This window comes from Malurus melanocephalus, unplaced genomic scaffold (assembly GCF_030028575.1).
Source record: "Malurus melanocephalus ecotype Western Australia unplaced genomic scaffold, MMel_1.1 scaffold_30, whole genome shotgun sequence".
Classification (NCBI taxonomy): domain Eukaryota; kingdom Metazoa; phylum Chordata; class Aves; order Passeriformes; family Maluridae; genus Malurus; species Malurus melanocephalus.
The window spans coordinates 325,780-344,786 of NW_026623262.1; the positions used below are offsets into that span (position 1 = coordinate 325,780).

Sequence of the window (19,007 nt, forward strand, 5' to 3'; positions counted from 1 at the left end):
CATTTTGTTATGGGGCATCATTTATACACAGTACTGCTTACCAGTGGGGAGTATCCTGTGATTTTAGRAACAGTAAGATGGATCTGATACCAGCAAACTCATCTGTTAACTGTTCTTCTGATCRAGAGTGACAAATTCACTGTTTAAAAAAGAATTTTATGTTATGTGGAAGTGGTACTGTGGAGATCTAAATTGTCTCAGTTTCAGACCTTAATGTGTGTAGATGTAACTGGCTTGTTATTCCTGCTTTAAGCCCCACAACTCTTGATAGTGAGACTGGATTCCAYCTGCTACCCTTCCAAACACCAATGGGCCCCAGAAGTCTTTGTTTGTACCCACAGAATCCTGCTGTGGGATTCTGTAGGTATAGTTAAGGGAAATTAAGAAAAAGGTCTGCTTGTCCTGAGCAAGGAGCATCCAGAACCTTTTACTCTGCAATTTGAACTGCTTTGTCTGAGCTTTCTTGATGCCAAAGCTTTCTAATGCCTATTCATTATAATGCCTGTCTTTCTATATGATTACACTCGTTTGTTTTTTTCATTTTTATTAGTAGTAGATTATGCCTGTGTTGGGATGATCAGACAAACTACAACTCTCCTACTACATTGGTAATAATATTAGGCTGTTGAGCCCAAAGTCACCATTAAGTCAGAGGCTGACTGTRCTTTCTGGAACTGGCAAAGTTTCTGTTACATCTTTCAAGTTAGATGSAATGTTTTAAAACATCTTGTTTGTTGCTGTTTTTTTTACAGAGTATGCTTCTGCTGGTTCACTGTTTGATTATATTAATAGTAACAAAAGTGAAGAGATGGATATGGATCATATCATGACCTGGGCCACTGACATAGCTAAAGGTAAGCAGGAAGAGTGGTGTATAGTACACTACAGCAAAGTGTATAGCTGGAGATGCTTTCCTTAGGAAGTCAGGAAAGCCTTCCTAGTCTTCCTTACTCAAATTGTAACAAATTTACAAAACCAATCAAAACATACATGCATAAAAAAAGCAAAATCCATTCACAATTCTTAATATGTTCCGTGTTTATTATGAATTCAAAATATTCTGGAGTCAAAATGGCTTCTATGAGGTAGTTCTGKTGTGCCCCTAAGTCCCAAGAGGATAATTTTGCTGATGTAGAGTGATTATGAGGTAAAGTACATAATTGCTGCTAGATTTGATTTGATTTGGGACATTTAAGGAAGCTAAGGACTTATTCTCAGCAGACATACTGAAATTCTTCATATAATAATGTAGAATAAGCTGTTCCATCCTTTATGTTCTCTGTGACYGACCACACAAGAATTAGTGTAAACTAATGAACAGAAAGTAAATTAATATCTGGCTTGACTGTGTAGACACCTCCTTAACTATATATAGTTAGAGAAAATAACTATATATGATGTTAAAAACAGTTAGCATATCCATGTAGATTATCTGAGAGATACGTGAACTTTGCTTATTGCTTTTTACTTGAAGTAGATTATGGGAAGTTCTGCTTCTCCTTCAGCATATCAATATGGCATACAGGTATGGCAACTCACCATGAGTACAACTAAYGGGAAGCAGGAAACATGACTGCAGATATGTGATGGTCCTGCTCAGCCTGTCTAATGAGATTGTTCCTTTGTTTTATGTAGGAATGCACTATTTACAYATGGAAGCTCCAGTCAAAGTTATCCACAGGGACCTGAAGTCCAGGAATGGTAAAGTAGAAAAACACTGAAACACTCTGCATTTACCGTTACCTGTTAACGTAGCATTTAAATCTRTGCCTGAGCTTTGCAAACAAGCATAAGTAACTAATGCCTTGGTTGTCATCAAAGCTGCACTTGTTGAGGCACAGAAGAGCCTGTTCCCTCCTCCCCATCCTGAGCCTGTCTGAGCTTTATTACAGATCTGGCATCATCTAGAGCATTATGGAGAGCTTTTTCAACATGTGTCTTGCAGCCATGATTCACCAYCTCATAGCTTTCAGACACTGCCTGGACACTTGTCACTTCCTTTTTCTATTAGGAAAGGTTGGCAGACACAAGACACAATAGACTGGATAAGGCCTATTATTTCTTATCAGAAAATCTTGTCTTTGCTGTGGCCTCTTGAGGTYTGACAGATATTCAGAGTGTTTGAGTAATACACGTTCAGTGTGGAGTCTATACTTAGCAGATGACAGCCATTTCTGAAATTTGCTGAACGTTGCCTTTTAGATGAAACTTCCACTACTAGTAGTGGGATAGAAGTGGCACAGATTTTAATAATGCACACAGGGAAATAATAGCCAAGAAACTTCTGGGTCTCACCTTGGTTATAGGCTTTCTCCTTTTATTAATGAATCTTCCAGAGAGCTTCTTGATAAAGCTACCTGTATTGGGGAGAATGAACTTCATCTRTGTTGCCCTCTTTTAACTCAGTAAGGCCTGAAAGGTTTTGCATTTCTTTGGAGGCTTGAGAGATGTTCCCTAAGCATCTTAAAGAAACCAGGACAGTTGTGCACCTGTGGACGTTCTGGTTCTGGCTCACCTCAGGGTCTTTGTCTTACTGGAAAACAAAGTATTTTGCTGTAAAAATACTGTACTGGGTTTATTTTTAACATTCTTGTAATGCTCTGTTTTTTCATTTTCAGTTGTTATAGCTGCTGATGGTGTATTAAAGGTATGAACACTTTAATTATTTGTAGAGAGACGGTGCTGCTTGACTCAGTGTTTCCATGTCTGATGAAGGAGGTTGATACTCCAATACCAGTTTAATTTTTTATTTATTTTTGCCAGATCTGCGATTTTGGTGCCTCCAGATTCCACTCCCATACAACACACATGTCATTAGTGGGCACTTTCCCGTGGATGGCCCCAGAAGTTATTCAAAGTCTTCCAGTGTCTGAAACATGTGACACATACTCGTACGGAGTGGTGAGTGCCTCATCTCACTATGCATTGTAGCAGTTCCCCAGGGTGACAGAATTTGTGTGGTGCAAGGACAACAATTCTAAATAAGAAAAACAAAAAACTCCACACTCCCTTTTAAGACTGACACATAATTTATAATTACATGCTTGAAAATGATAGGAAGAACATGGTATCTTGCATGTTTAGCAAGATCTGATTAGATTAGCAGCATGCCAGTGTAGGAAGTGCATGCTTTGCCACAAGTATTCAGCATATGTCCAAAGGTTTTCAGGAGCTGCTGAACAACCTGCATCTTGTATCTCTGCTCGTGCTTTTTTTGTGGAACCAAGGAGAAAAAGGTTGTCCTGTAATTAGTGTGCAAAAGGATGAAATTATTAGCATTCCACTTCCCCCAAAATGAAGTGTCWCTGATTTTTATTAAAAAGCCATTGCTCTATACCTAATTGTTTAAAAGATACTGCTATCGTCATCTCTGAGAACAGACCCCATCTTAAAATATRGAAGCCCAGTACCACTTTGCTGAAGGGTGAGGAATCAGTTATAGTTCATTAAGAATGTCAGATTTTTGGATTCAGTAATGTGAATTACTTCACTCTGTCCATAGTTAAACTCTAATTTAATTTKGCTCTGCAATACAAAGTATGCCAGAAATAGCCTTCCTGGTCAGATCAATTGTGTACCTGACCCCATAGTCTTTCTCTGGCAGAGGACAGTAAAGAGTACTTAGGGGGAAAAAGGAAAGGAAGTGGGGCTGTAGTTGCCATGCATATTGGTGTATTAAGTAATTTAGTGTTTGGAGTCAACAGTGGGTGGCAGAATGAGAAATTCTTCTGTCAAGTGTTGTCTCCTTCTCTTTGAGGGGTGGAAGGAGGTAGATGTGAGGAAGGCACTGGCTATACAATAGCTAAGCTAATATCCCAGTAGACGGTGACTTAAACTTTTTGCTGAACAGTTGTTTATGGTGAGAAAAAAATTTGAGACATGATGTGACATCACTTAACAATGAAAATTTGAAGGTTTGCAAGGAGCCTATATTTTCAGATTCATAATCCTTGCTTGCTTAACTGAACTAAATCACAAAGAGTAAGGAAACATAAGCTAACAAATGTAAATGTTAATGTAAACTGTTACTGGAAGCAATCACATATTATCTGCTGAAGGAAAACATTCCAGTTTCAAAACAGAATAACAGTGTTAGAGGAAAAATTCCAAAYATAGTCTTATAGTTCAAATTGCTCACATAGTCATCCTGGTTTGAATTGACTATTGGTGATGTTTTCAAAGTGGGAAAAGGTAAGAAATTGTTCAATGTCTTATCATGGCAAGTATTAACAGTGCCTTGAGAACAGTATGTTGTGCATAGTTTATTTTTTCTCATTCAGAAATTAAGGTTCCTTTGACATTTCTGTACTTGGAGGAAGAACTGAACTGCTCTCTTTATTAAAACACCTYAGTGTTACCGGAGTATTTTAACGTTGTTATGGGTGTGCAGTGCTACTTTAGAATGTCTAATAATGACCCATAGTTTTTTGATATATTATTTTTGAACCAGTGTATCCTGCTGTGGGTAGAAGCTTATGAATTCATGAGCACTTAGGAGTAATTAATCTTTTTATAACTCTAGTTTTGGAACACCATCATTTTCAGAGGAGATAGAGGGGTAGAAATGAAGAATGGCAGTGGCCCAAGTTCTCTGTAGCTGAATTTACTCATATAATGGGGTTATATCTGCAAGAAATGGCCTGAATATAAAACCGAAAGTTGGAGTCTCCCTATAAGTGTTACGACTATCAGAGMATTAGCTAGGGGTCTGAAAACAAGAAATCTGAGAAAGGGTATTTTTGTCTCTACAAGTTATTATCATCTATAAAAACAAACCCTTTTTRAAGCATAACACTTGCCAGCAGCTTTTGTGCTAGAGACAAATCTGCTTTACTTCAGTTAAAGTCCTCTTAACAAAGAACAGAATCCCTTTCAAATGTAAACTAGTAAGATGCTAGGAATAGATATTTCATTTGCAGTATCTGTCGTCTTCCCCATGGTTTTCTTGAATTTCCTTTCTTCTGTTTTTTTATCTGACTATCTTTTCTTTCTACAAACCAAACTGTGCTTTAAAATATTCTGCTTAAGCTGCCCAAGAGCTTTTTTCCACGAGGTGTTGAAGTCTTCCTGCAGTCTTATAGGTCTGAGTTGCTTCTCAGCTGAAATGAATTTTCCTCTTTGTGAATAGCTGTATACATGTTTATAGCTAAGGTTTAGATAAGCTTGTCCTGCTTTTCATGGATGGTTAAACAGCCCTATGTATTCTCTGAGGTACATAGTAAATAATTTATAATGCTGTCATGAAATGCTAAAGCTAAATTTTCCAGATTTATTACCACACAAAGACAGATCTTACACTTTCYTTCAGCCATGCTGTAGTTCTCTTTTCTGATCCATTTCTAAATCCATATTCTAAACAACAGAAACCAAGTGTTACAAGTTATCAACCCTGAAGTTGACTCTTATGTCATTGTATGTTGCTCAAAAATGATTCCTTGCATCTCTGCCAGATAGGAGAGTGCATGTGGAATGACAGTGTCACTCGAAAAGCTGTTTCGAAATCATGAAGACATATGCTCAGAATATGTTATCCTGGCAGAACTGTTCGTAGTGCACTCCAGTGTATGTTTGTGTATCAGTAGAAAAGCATTTAATCACAGAAAACTTACGCGATGCATCTGAATTATTTTATCACTTACAGGAACAAATAAGTAAAACCATTAATTGGCTATTGGTGGCATAGAGACTGCCATTAAATATAGCAGCTGTTCAAACATTGCTTTAGCTATGAGAACATATGTTATTTATAGAGGCAGTGTTGGCCAGCTCCAGGGGTTATCCCTTGCTCTTTTTGAAAAGAATGATGCGATCTTTAACTGCAGTTGGATTAATGCAGAGAAGACAGACCTAATTTTCATGCCTAAGGGCAGTACCTCTGTGAGTGCAATGCTAATGCTTATGCTGTACTTCTGCTAACTGTGGCTCCTGACCATTGTCTGTGAACAGTGCCCTATCAGAGAAAGCTTTTTTTCTTTTTCAATGAATATATTCAGAGTATTTTCTTTTCCTCAGATTACTTGGATGTTTCTCTCTCCAAATGGCACTTTGGATCTTTGTTGGCTTTGCACTGAATGGGGGATGGGGTAGTAGGGTTTTGGGTTTAATTTTTCCTTTGAGTTGTCACATAGTCAAAAGGATAAGAATTTAAATGCACAGCTGAGCTGACAGAAGTAAGTGTGTGAGCTTTTTCTGATGACCACATATTTCTTATTCTCGTCTYCATGTATAGGGTGAACCTTCATACATTTATCTCTCCTTTCTTTTCCTCTGTATGCTAAGATGAGTCCAACATCTTCAGAAGCTCCAGCTTAAAACCCACTACATTTAATGCCCTTGCTTTGTTTTTCATCATTGTTTCCAGCCTCGCTGTTTTCTTTGTGACCACCTGCTGTCCATCATCACAGAGATGTGATTTGATTGGGAAAGCGGGTGATCCTCACCATCATGGGTGGGAGGGGAAGTGAACCATGTCAGTCTCAATTAGATTATACTCCAGAAAAGAAAGATAAATTGATTTCCGTATGAAGTGAGCTGGGGAGCCGGCTCTGTACAATGAACAGTGTGTACTTCACAATAAGGAGGCTGGGGTAATTTAGCTTGAGGTTCTTGTCTGCTGCTGAATCACCTTGGGGAGAGGAAGAGGCAAATGAGAAGGCAGAAGGTACCCATTTGCTGCTTCTAAAAAGATTGCTGATGTAGTCATTCACCGTAGCTGATGATTCGGGGTAGCTAGTCTATGAGGTGGGGTTGAAACTCCTGTAAAATTGAACATAGAGACATGTCACCATTGGAAGGAAAGGCTTTATCTATACAATTAGCCTGAATACAAAAATTAAATTGTTTTTAAAGTGTTTTCTGTTTTCTAAACCTCTGTAAGTAAATACAAAGTTTTATAACATCCCACTTTTGTATCTTTCATTTTCATTAAATAGTAAAATGAAGGCATTAAGAAAAATCCTTCATATTGTGTCAGATTGCTGATTTTCTCTTCAACTGTGCAGTCTTGGAAGTTTTTAGCTAGCACTTTTGGTTTAGGGAGGCAGTGATCTGTCCAGGCAGTGGAAATAAACACTAAAGGTGTCATGATAAAGGAATTCGGTGCAAAATGTTCTGCACAAACACATGTGCATGAATGAAGCAAGACAGCTCTTCCAATTTACAGTCTTCTGAAAGAAAGGTAGCACAGCAATAGTTTTCCTGCTCAAGGCTCTTGAAGATATTTAACATGTATTTCATTATGTTGTCTTACTTGGAAGTTGTATTTTGATACTGCCCTATCTGATGTGCAAACTTGAGTTTTTCCTCTGTGGTTTCATGGTACAGTCACACAGATGAGGTGGTTCTGCAAGGCTGCTCAACCGCATGTTTGATTTGGTCCAGAGATCTTTGTTTTAAACTGTTTGTACACAGCTGGTTTTGTCTGAAGTACATGGGACTGCTAATTTTTTTCCTTCTCTCACAGTTAAATTTCCTTCTCTAGAAGTAGAGAGGTGATAATTGGAGTTACAACTGAGGTGCCTTTTTTTCCTTCTAAAAGGACTGAACTGAAGCTAACAGGATAATTGAATACATCTGTGATAGCTTTCTCCATATATTTCATATTCTCAGAAAAACTGTTCTTATTTTTCCAAGAYACCTTTACCGATCAGTCTTCTGAGTCAAGCAGAATTATTCAAATGGTATATTGCTGGAGTACCCTGTTCACTTGCTTGAAGGCCCAACTCTGCTGCATGTTTCTTGACCTCCATCTGCCAATATTGTTGCATTTTTTATCTAATTATCTTCATAGCTACCCACAATCCATTCAAAATGATGCAGCTGGAATAAAGCTGGGTATTAACCCAAACAGTGAGGATATAGAGACTTGCATAAGGATCTTAATGCAGTTGGCAAATCATCCATTRAAGATTTTTTTGGTTGTTGTTATACTTGATGTATGAGCAGTAGAAAAAGTTTGTAGATATTTGTAATAAGATATGTATATGAAGGTTCTGCTTTTAAAAAAAAAGGGACATATACAAGTGTAGGTACAAAGTGCTGTTARTTTGGTTGAATTCCGATATGTTGTTCCAATGAAAAAAACCAAATTGGATTCATTGACTTGAAGCCCTTTTGGTGATGCCAAATTCTTTTCTACAGAGTAGCTGAGATTCTTGGGCACTGTGTTACCAAAATGCTAAAAGCATGCAAAATCAGGAGATCTTTCTACATCTAAGGACAGTGTGTCTATAAAATTTCAAGGAGAGCAGAGTAATTTTTTGTATGCTGCATATTGCTTAGTTTAACATGATCATATACTCGGAGATAAACAATTACACTTTTGATTGCAAAATTATATTTTTATAGGCATATCAGAGCAAAATACTTTATGGATCATATTGACTAGTTGCAATCACATAGAAATATTTTTAAATGAAAAATCTGCAAAGCAAAGATATGTCTAGTTGGGGCTGAGAAGGAGAGGGAAGRGTTCATTGTCTTCCCAAGTCCCAGTTGCCAAATGCAAACTTTATAGTGTACAAAGATAGTAAAAAAACAACCCAGTTTTTCATCTTGGTGTATCTGTAGAGGAAAAAGCAGAAACATTTAAATTAATTTTGTGAGAGGATCTTGCACACAAACACTGGTCCAAGTTCTTGCAAATGAAAACTGGTTGCCTGGTAATTGGATACAGAGTAGTGCTATATCAAGGTTTAATAATGTATTTAAAATACAAAGTACAGAAATAAAAATTCTTTTCTTTTTTTCTCTTCCAGGTTCTCTGGGAGATGCTAACAAGGGAGGTCCCCTTTAAAGGCTTGGAAGGATTACAAGTAGCTTGGCTTGTAGTGGAAAAAAACGAGGTAAGACTACGTTTCTACATTCAGGTACATAGATCAGAAAACAGTATTGGGGTTTTGCAAAAGACTTTTTCATCTTCTTCAAATTGAAAGTAAGTTCACGCGTATGGAAAGATTAGCAGTAGGAGCTAACACAAAGGGTCAAAGTGATGTTATTCCTCATGAATGGACCCTTTACATCTAATTGTTGCAGCTTCACGTCGTGATGCTGTAGATCAAAAATTGTACAAGTACTGTACTAGTTTCTCAGTCTCAATTGTAAAACCTAGGGGTTTGTTCTTAGTGATGAAAGGAGCCATTGCGTCCAAGGTAGGGGAACAGTTTAACTCCATCTCCTGCGTTTAGGACATCTTTTTACTGGCCGGGAGTTGATATATCTGTAAGAGACCTTCAGCTACTTCAACTTAACTCTCCCAGCAGGAGTCACTATAGTACAAGAAACTGCCGCTTAGATGAAAATTTCAAAAATAAAAGAAGAAAAAATAGTTTTAAAAAAAGAGAGAAATTACAGTTTTGCCACCTACGTTCAACACTACATTGAAGATGAGCTCCTCACTGGTATCGGCAAGGCTGTGGCATAGCTGCAAGCCTCCTCATGCAGAGTCTTTCCATTTCAAAAGCACTTCAGTGGTGTAAACACCGTTTGTACAGTGTCCCCAGCCTCGCTTCTCTTCTTCTCACAAATTGAGGCTTTCAGTTAGTTGGACATGTGAGCRTATATCTGAACACATAGTCCCTTGATATCAAAGACAGTAACTACATTTAAAAAACATTTAAAGTTGTGACTGTACCACACACAGACAAGCATGGAAATCCTCCACAAAGATGAAACCTCCTCTATCTAGACACAGCGGAAGCTTGGGAAACATTACAATGGCGAGGCAGTGGCTGTACAATACAGATTTCTATTATTCTACATAAACTGTTTCTCAAAATGCTTCAGAGTTAAACAGAGGAGTTAGGTTTCCTCCTCTTAGTTTAATGTTTTTTATTGGTGTTTTTTTCCCTCTTTCTTTTTTCTTCTGTTTGAGGACTGGATTAATTCCAGTGAGTGAYACTGTGATATACCAATTAGTTGGAAATGCTGCACTAACAGTGTGAAGATTATGAATGTGGTCTTCTACTGCATTTATCAGAGCAGGGGGCACAAAGACACTCTTTCTCCTAGTTTAGGAAAAGCCTCATACATCATTTTGAAGGAGGAACCRTAAAGCCTTCCATCAACAGTATTTGTTTCTTGTGCCTACCACATGCAGTTTTATATAAAGGTACAGAGTGGCATTGGGAATGTTGTAAGAGGTGTAGTCACATGCTGAAAGATGTCAGAGAGTACAATGCACATTTCTCTACARTTTTCCAGAGAAAGGAATTGTGTAAAATACAGTATGAACAAAATATGGACATGACTATTTTACTCATGGCTGAAGAAACTTAAGGGGTGTCATTCTCAGAGCCAGCTCTTTGCCTGCTGGGTACCACCAGCCTGTTGGACCATTTYCCTTAGAGGGCGGTGAGGGAGCTTAGAGGACATTGCAGAACTTTTATTTTTTCTGGCCATGACTTGGGTAACATGTCCAGCATAAGCCTTGTAAAAGTCAGTTTGTGCTACTTTTCTTCTTAGTTTTCTGTGTCCCAAAACAAGTGTAAGGGTCAGGTTCTGCTCTCAGTTCAATCTGTTGATATCAATGGGGTTGTATGGTTCCAGTCCACAATAGGATTGTATCACGGTTGAGCCAGTCCTCCATTTTTTGGACTGCGAGTCATTTGTTAAAATCAGCATGGGATTGAGGCCAAAGTGTAATTGCATCAGGTGAAAAATCCCCTTTGCAAAGCATGATGCCAGTAAATGGAGTAGATTCTTACRTTTCTGTATGGATCTCTTTCAATACTCTGCGTAATTTTCACAGTATTATTTTTATTCTGTTAAGAGATTTTTTTTTTTAGCCAGAAAAGCAAAGCATGAGAGTTCAGGTTATGCTAGACATGATCTCATAATAAATTGCCACTAAGAAATACAGKTTTTTTTACAATATGACACTTGGCACCTGCTACCTTTGTATTTCATATTATATAGGTGATACTCTGCCCATATGAGACAAGTGGTGATTGCAACTGGTCATCCACCTCCTAGAACAGTGATGGCTACAGACAATACTACAGCAGGACTAACCAGTATATTTTTAGACTAATGACTCAATTAGAGATCAAGCACCAGTACAACTTATTTATGCATTGTTTGAATTCTTATGTATTTCTTGCACAGAAACCCTTGCATGTTTAGTTATGACATTAATAATCACTCTTCTGCAGAGCCCTGCCTCAGTATCATGTTTCTAGTTCTTACTGTGTTGAAATGCTCGTGGAACAGATTTTTTTAACTCTTACTTTTGGCTGCTGTGTCTTGTARGGCTTTGCAGGTCATGGAGCAGTAATGTAATGGTACCGAGTGGYATAACTTGCTCTGCTTTCCTTCTGAAATGGCAATAGTAGGGCAGATTAAAGGGTCTTCCTGGCAGCTTTGTCTAAACAGGACTGTAATACCTGGTTCTTGCCTCTTGGAGGAAAGGAGCCCTTTTTCCAGCTTAACCCCTCTTACATTTGGACTCATTTTCACAGAGTAACATTTTTAATCTAACTTTTAAAAATTTATTTATATAATATGAAGCATCTGAGGTCAGTTAACTGAGTTAGTGATATCAGAGGGATTCCCTTCAGTGTGTAATGKGGTTGGAAGCACATGCAGTCAACTGGAGAGGCTTCGGTATCTGTGTATGTGTATGTGAGAAAGGATTTGCTTTTAGGCTTTCCAGTCTGGAGACAGACTCTTGATGTGAAAATCTTCTAAGACTGGCTGAGTGAATTTTTTYATGGTTTAAAACTCTCAGCAAACGAAACCAAACTAGCTCCAAACTAACTCTCTGTAGTCTGTGGTCCTGGCTATAACCAGCAGCTCCTTGTCTTCAGTCATTAGGAAATATTTATGAGTTCACTGTGCTCTGTGAGTGCTTTACAAGATCTGCATGTCCTCATTAATCCTTCTGACCACAGGTTCATGAAACGTTCTTGTGTCACGTAGAGCTTCACTTAACTCTTYTTAACTCACTTAATGTAATGTGTATTTCAACTTTTTGTGTGTCRAAAGTGATTATAGCATTGTACAGCTAGATCATCTGTGTGGGAGAAAGGAATTAAGGCAAGCTGTACAYTATTCCTATCTTGATAAGCATCTTAAAATACCATGCAGTAACCTCCACAAACTGTTATATTTTAGTATTAAGAGCTGTTTGTCTTGGTTTTGCTGCCTCTCTCTGAGCTTTCTTAAGGAACTTAAGGAATTTGTGCATTTGATGTGTTACTCTCTTATAGTTTATTAAAAATTATTTGTATTTCTTGCGAGTATTAGTAATTTTAATTTTTCTTTCTAATATGTCTCCACATTTTTATGTTGTGTTTAACAGAGAGAATRTGTTTTAATTCTCTGAAATCTATTGTTCTTATAGGAAATGCTTAGTAGCAGCCTAAAGGGAAGTGCTTCTAGTAACTGGTACGTTCTCTTTCCATTAGAGATTAACCATTCCAAGCAGTTGTCCCAGAAGTTTTGCAGAACTGATGCACCAGTGTTGGGATGCTGATTCAAAGGTAATTAAATTCGTGTTTGATTTCTACACCACCACCTCAGCTTTGTTTTGCAAACTGCATTAGCATTTCTTTGGGGGACAGGTCTGAACTGACACCRCTGATGCATGCTAAAACACATTTCTTCACAAAGATACCCAGGGCTGTCTCTTTTTTCAGTAGGTTTATATATTTTTACCTAAATGTCTCTCTCTCCCTTTTAATGAAGAGAGTTACTATGAAGAGTTACTATGAGTAGAGTTTAATGAAGAGTTACTATGCTGCTAACTTACCTGGCTACTAAAAACAAYGACAGGGCATATGGTAAGATGGCAAAAATGAAGCCATTTTGGAGCAAGTGGAAAAATTGCAGTTTTTATTTTTTCTTTCAAAGGTTAATATTTAATCCCTCTTGGATGTATGTGAGCATCACGTTATGAAATACATATTTCAAGGTCAGTTTTGTGCCCTACTTGTGTTGAAAATTCAGTATAAGTAAAGAATAAATTAATCCATAAAATATGGTAGGAACCAAAGCAACACATTCTCAATGAACATTAACCCTTTCCTAATCAAGTCCTTAGRACTTGAATGGTGACTGTACTGTAATAATATGATAACAGCAGTACTGTTTAATCATGAAAACAGCATAAAAAGTTAAAAGCGCCAAACCATTGTCGCTATTAATCTGCTGCTACAAGGAGGGGATTAAATAAGTATTTAGACAGGAAAAAAACCTTTTGTAGAATATGTGAGTTACCTTCTTTAAATGGACTCTGCTACCMTCCTGTTCAACACAAAACTTGCTGAAACAGCCTGTGGGTACAATACCTTTATTAGCAACGATTAGCATCCATTTCCTTGGCCTATGAAAATATTTGAGACATTGAAGGATAGTTAAGCAAAGGAAATTGTGCTCTTATTCTCAATTCAAAGCACCAGGAARGACTTTGTTTCTTTAAACTCAGGAGAAAGTTAGCTACTTCAGACAGACCARGATTAATTCCAAGAGAAATTAGAGYATAGGTGCTCTAAACTAGAATTTATCACTAGAGAATAGCCATAGAAGAATAGTGTGAGAAAGGAAATACCCATTGTTGGTCTCCCTTTTTTAAGCAAGAGATTGCTTTCCTATAGAATGGATCTGGAACACKGAGATCTATCAACATGTGATTTCCATGTGAACAGACATTTAATTGCCATTCTCTGAATAACTCCTTGTATCCTCTCTACAGAAGGGAGGGGAGAAAGGTGGTTTGAGCTTTTGAATCTATAAATAGGCTGCGTAAGTTCTAGGTCAGTAATTACTGAAGGACACTTTCAGTGGCAACTGTTTAGCAACTGTTCCCAAGTGTCAGCATCACTACAAAAGGCCTCAATAAGAATTACGGTAACTTCTTTTCTGTAACTGTGGCACATACTAGATCAGCTCACTCTCTGCCTTGTTCAAGCCGCATCCATAAGTGTCCAGAGACYGTTGTTGTTTCTCAAGGAGAGGGAGGGATTTTCATTATGTAAAAGAATGATGCTTAACCATCAGGCTGAGTTCTCTGACAGAGTAATTTATCTGGTTGTGGGCTGGTTCCTGGGGACGTTGTTCCCAGAGGTCTCTGATACGTGCAAAGTGTGAATCTCATGTGAGATGGAGTTTTTCTGACAGTCTGTGCTTAGCTAATTTCTTTCGTGCAGCTCTTCTTCTATCAGGCAATTACAAATACTTTGTTCACGTGACTGAAATGGAGTAATCCGTGGTCACAATTTGGGCATGTGACAGACTTACTCAGTCACGTGTTGGGAAAGGATCACTACTTAGCTCTCAAAATGCTTTGATAAAGGGCTGTGTGGCCTGTATGAGCCAAAAGATGGAGCACGCTCCTCTGAAATACTGCTCTGTGTAACATTCTCTTTTTGCCAGGATTAGCTTTAGAAAATCASATCATTGATGCATGAAAAAGGTCAAGCAGGGGTGAGCTTGAGCATGTCAGCTGCTCAAAAGCAGTTCCTAAGGTGCATACTTTTAGCCCACAGAAAGCATGAGATATCTTTTGGTGGGTTACCCCTCAGAAATGAAGGATGTGTATTTATGATGGGGCTAAGGAATACACTTGGAGAGCTGCTCCAGGGCAGCTGGAGTATCAGACACTGCTCACACTATAATTTCTTCATGGGAACAGACAGTTATTAATGTTGCTTTGAATTCTTAAGAATTTCTTCATACAAGGAAAAAAAAAAACCTGTAGTGCATTGCTCTATGTGATACTTGGAATGGTGGTCTTTCTGCAGTTTAAACTGCTGGATGAAACAAACAGTTCATACCTTAAAATTTCTACCAAACAAGTGATTTTTGCTTGGGTATTAGGTAATTGTAGAAACAAGGTTGTTTATCTGTGATGTCTGTGTTTACTGGAGTTACCTGCTTTTAAAACAGGTGAATAATTCTTTCTTATTTCATCTGTTCATTCTGTTTATCCCCACATCAAGGATGTTTAGAAATTAKGGAGTATTTTAATAGAAATCAGAAATATGGGAACAGAGAAGAAGGAAGAAATGAAAGACATATGGATTAAATATCCTGGTTTTATACAGACCTRTTCTGTAAGAAATAGTGAGTGGAAGGAAACAATGAAAACATTAGCCAGAATTATTTCTAGAGGGGCATATATTTTAAAGATTTCAGTATGAGACATCACAGATATAAAGGGAAACAGTTTTCAAAGGCAACTCATGCCTTGATATTTTAAGAATCCCTTATAAGGACTTTCTAGAAAGTGCTAAGCAGTTATCCACTGAAAAGAAGACTTTTTTTGTTTAAAGTTCCTCAGCTCAGGCTCCCAGTTTCTCAAATCACTTCTTGCCAGTTTTAACCAAGGTACCACTGTGCACTTAGAGTGCATTTGTTAAATCTGAAATTGTTCTCTCCTAGGGATAAGGAACCAACAAAACCCACAGGACAGTGTAGGCTTGTGTATTCTTGTCAAGCTGCAAAGCTGGCAGGGTAGCTGCTGGCTGTTTGCAGAATTTGCACAGCCAGAGATGTACAGTACRTTGACAGTACTGTGTGACTCTGCATTTGTTCCACCTCCAGCTGCACAACTCAGCAGCTCCTCTGCCTGTAAGGTAGCACCCACCAAGCATGTGTTGCTGCKTCTCCCAAATCAGTCAGTAGATCTAGTAAAAGCCCTGTTCTCCGTCATTATCTCCACTCCAGTTACTCCAGGCAGGCATGACAGTAGTAGTGTTGGCTGTGCTCACTTAGTGTCAGCCCTGCCCTATTCTTCCCAGTATATACCCAAGAAAAAGAGCAAGCAAAACTCATAGAAGTGTTTTGTTMATTAATCCTGAATAATCCATAAAATATTGTAGATAATGCAGCATGGAAATGTTTGCCCTTGGTGTCATCCCAAAAATAGAATTTGTTTAGTACAGGCACATTATGTACCTGCCAGTCTGTTGGACAGTGCATAGCAGTTGCAGTACTCTGCTGAATTGCAGTGAGCTGCTGTCTCCTGCCTGGCAGCTTTCTCACTGGTTGGGAGGCCCTTGAGTCCCTTCAACAGTTTGCATCCACTGGTGTGGTTATAAGAGATGAAGCTGTAGCAACAAAAAGGCTGTGGAGGCTATTGAAAGGTTTTTCTGCCCTGTAACTGCACTGGAGTTGCTGGTGGTGTCACGGATGGATTTTGGGTTCTGTGTCCCTAGCGCAGCCCACCCTGACAGGTGAGGTTTGGGCTCTTCCAGGCTGTGTTCAGAGSATCTGCTCAGCTGTGGCAAGTGCAGCAGCATCATGCACGTGGAGGGGAGGACGGCTGCCTCCCCAGCTCCCCGTAAAGGCAGCGTGACCCTGCTGGGTTTCCACACAAGGGACTATCACCAAGTACAAATAATGTGCTGTGGAACCAGTACCTGTTGCCATGAATCTCAGCATGCCCAGTTCGCTGCTCCCGGCATGTTGGGCTGAAGACCAAATTGCACAAGCACATGGGTGGCTGGGGCAAGCATGTCTGTTGCAAAAAAAACTGTGTAGCTCACTGAACTGCCCATTGCCTGAAATCATGGAGATGGACCAAAAAATGACAGAAAAAGCCCCCAGTTACAGCCAAATAGTGCAGCGTTACAGTATAAGAGAGCTTGTCTTTTTTTTTGTTATGCATTTGACACTTTTTCATGCTGTTTGACATTTAAAATAAAGAAATTGTCTTTCTTTTATAATGTGGAAATCACTTGGATCTTCCTGAGAGAGACACCTCAGCATTGTTCCTAATTGTTTTTGTGCTCCCAAATTAAAATGCACGTTTTAATTGCGGCATCTGTAATTTTAGCAGAAATGGTATAATTAAAGGCGTGATAGAGAGAGAATGTGCATCATCCCCTTATTATGTATCTACATTTTGTTTCAACCTTTTGTCTCAACCTTGTCTGGGGTCTGTCAAACAGACTAACAGAGTCAGCGCTCTTTCAAGAAACACATTTAACTGTGGCTTTTTCAGTTTTCAGTTATTATCCTACTTCATAGCTTCCCCGTGGGACTAAGGGAAAAGTAAAAAATACAGAAAAGTTATAACTGTTCTTTCTGACTTGTGRGCACAGTGGGTGCTGGATGGAGAGCCCTGGAAAAAAAAAGTCCAGTAAATGAGCCCAGCACAGAAGAGTAGAGACACCGCTGATGTGGGCTTAGCTGCCAGGCAAGACATCCTTCCCTAGCCTTAACCTTCACTTCTTCCCCAGCTGCTCCTGAGGTAGCTAAGCGAGATTTTCTGAAAAGCATCTCCTTTGCAAGACAGGAACTGCAGCCAGAAGCCTATTATTGATGGGCAGCTAAATGGCTTATTCACACACTGAAGAGTTTGTGTTAAAACCTGTGAAAGGCCATCTGTACAATTACCAGTTTCTTAAGGGCCAACCTTCTGTATTTAGAAGCATTTTCCCTCTTAGCTTGAAAAAAAAATCTTCTTTCAAATTGAGAATCTAGATGATTATTTTTGATTCTAATGTTTAATGCTGTTTATCTTGTAGGCATGGGAGACTGAGCTAAAAAACTCTAGTCCTACTAGCCTAGGTGACTCTACACAAACTGACCTTTTCTTTAATGGAAGAACAAAAAAATATTTTACAGACTTACAGTCCTGTTGTAGGATGTTGTGGCAAGAAAGAAGTGTTGCAATTTCTGTTAACTGTGGGGTTTCAGTTGACAAATTCCTGCAGATAGTTTTAGTACCTATATGTGAATGCAAATGCTCTGTTTTGGTTTTCCTTTTCTTTAGAAAAGACCATCTTTCAAGCAGATTATTTCAATCCTGGAATCTATGTCAAATGACAGCAACCTTCCAGACCAGTGTAACTCATTCCTGCATAACAAGGCGGAGTGGAGGTAGGTTTCCTTCTTCAAGATGAAATGGTATGAGTGGTTTTTTTCGGAAAGACACCAGACTCCAATGATGTACTGTAGAAAATATGTGTGCTTGAAGTATTTTTAGACTGCAGCTTACCTTGTTGTTTTTCAGGAATGCCTAGAATGTCGCGAAACTTGTATTAGGAGCCAATGCACTTAGCTGTACCCTGTATTTATTATTACACTGGTTTAAGGCATCATTATATTTATGGTTTTGTGATTCACATCTTAAAACCAATTACAAGTTTTCAGTCAGTGTGGGGACAAAAGAACTCAGATTATATGTAGGTTTGRTGCAATTTTCATAGAAAAGTGTAGAGGTGGTGTTAATATTGAAACCAAAATAAGGTAATGGGTAAAAAACCCCCTTCCAAGTCAAGCCTCTGTTTGTCCTCACTTGTATATGTTCTGCCAGTTTTTATGTATTCTCTACTTCTTATCAACTGGGTGTCTACACATCCAACAGCATATGCCAAGCCAGTCCTGTTTTTGCATAGCACCCCAGCATTGCTTAAGCATATGATTTTAGCTRTTGCTGATTGTAATTGTTATTCATAAGTGATCGTAAATGGAGATGAGATTTGAGAAAATTTTATTATTTTATAGTTTTGCAGTAAGACTTCCAGGCTCTTTTTTGGTATGTGCCAGAACATCAAAAACTGTCCCTGAAGCTTATTTGTGGGTTAGAAAACTTGCCGCTTCCAAGTACAGCCTTCTGTTTGAGAAGGGAAATTGAAAGCAGATCTGCACAGGGAGATGATTTTTGCAGACGATCGTGCCTCGGTCTATATTAAGAAGCGTTGTGCCTGCRCCAAATAAGCAGGCAGCAGAAATGCTGAAAGATTCCCTGCATCGAAGAAACCGGGACGGGGTGGAGGATAGGGAAGAGCACATGGAAATAGGGCTCGTGTCAAGCCCGGCAATCCCGCGTTTCTTCCGCTGCCTTCCAAGGAAAGGCAAGACGTAGAATTTTAAAGGGGCGAGTGGAAAAAGTGAGCTGGCGCTGGGACGCCCCCGGTCACACGACGGGGTATAAATAGCCCGGGCCGGGCCGCCCTCGCTCAGCCTCGCCGGCCCCGCCGCGGCGGCGGGGAATGCGCGCCATCTGCTGGCGGCAGCGCCGCACTGCGCCTCCCGCGCCGCCCCCGCGGGCCTGCCTGGGC

General features: G+C 39.1%; 1 protein-coding gene across 4 annotated transcripts in view; it reads left to right on the top strand.

The window, feature by feature from the left end:
- Nucleotides 1-19,007, top strand: part of MAP3K20 (mitogen-activated protein kinase kinase kinase 20) — an 89,541-nt gene that overhangs the window by 32,873 nt on the left and 37,661 nt on the right. For all 4 annotated transcript variants that reach the window (XM_057363663.1, XM_057363665.1, XM_057363666.1 and 1 more), the window contains exons 4-10: nucleotides 753-854; nucleotides 1,636-1,701; nucleotides 2,619-2,647; nucleotides 2,764-2,901; nucleotides 8,757-8,843; nucleotides 12,405-12,479; nucleotides 17,717-17,823. In XM_057363663.1, coding sequence (XP_057219646.1) covers nucleotides 753-854; nucleotides 1,636-1,701; nucleotides 2,619-2,647; nucleotides 2,764-2,901; nucleotides 8,757-8,843; nucleotides 12,405-12,479; nucleotides 17,717-17,823 — 604 coding nt within the window. The remainder of the gene's footprint in view (nucleotides 1-752; nucleotides 855-1,635; nucleotides 1,702-2,618; nucleotides 2,648-2,763; nucleotides 2,902-8,756; nucleotides 8,844-12,404; nucleotides 12,480-17,716; nucleotides 17,824-19,007) is intronic.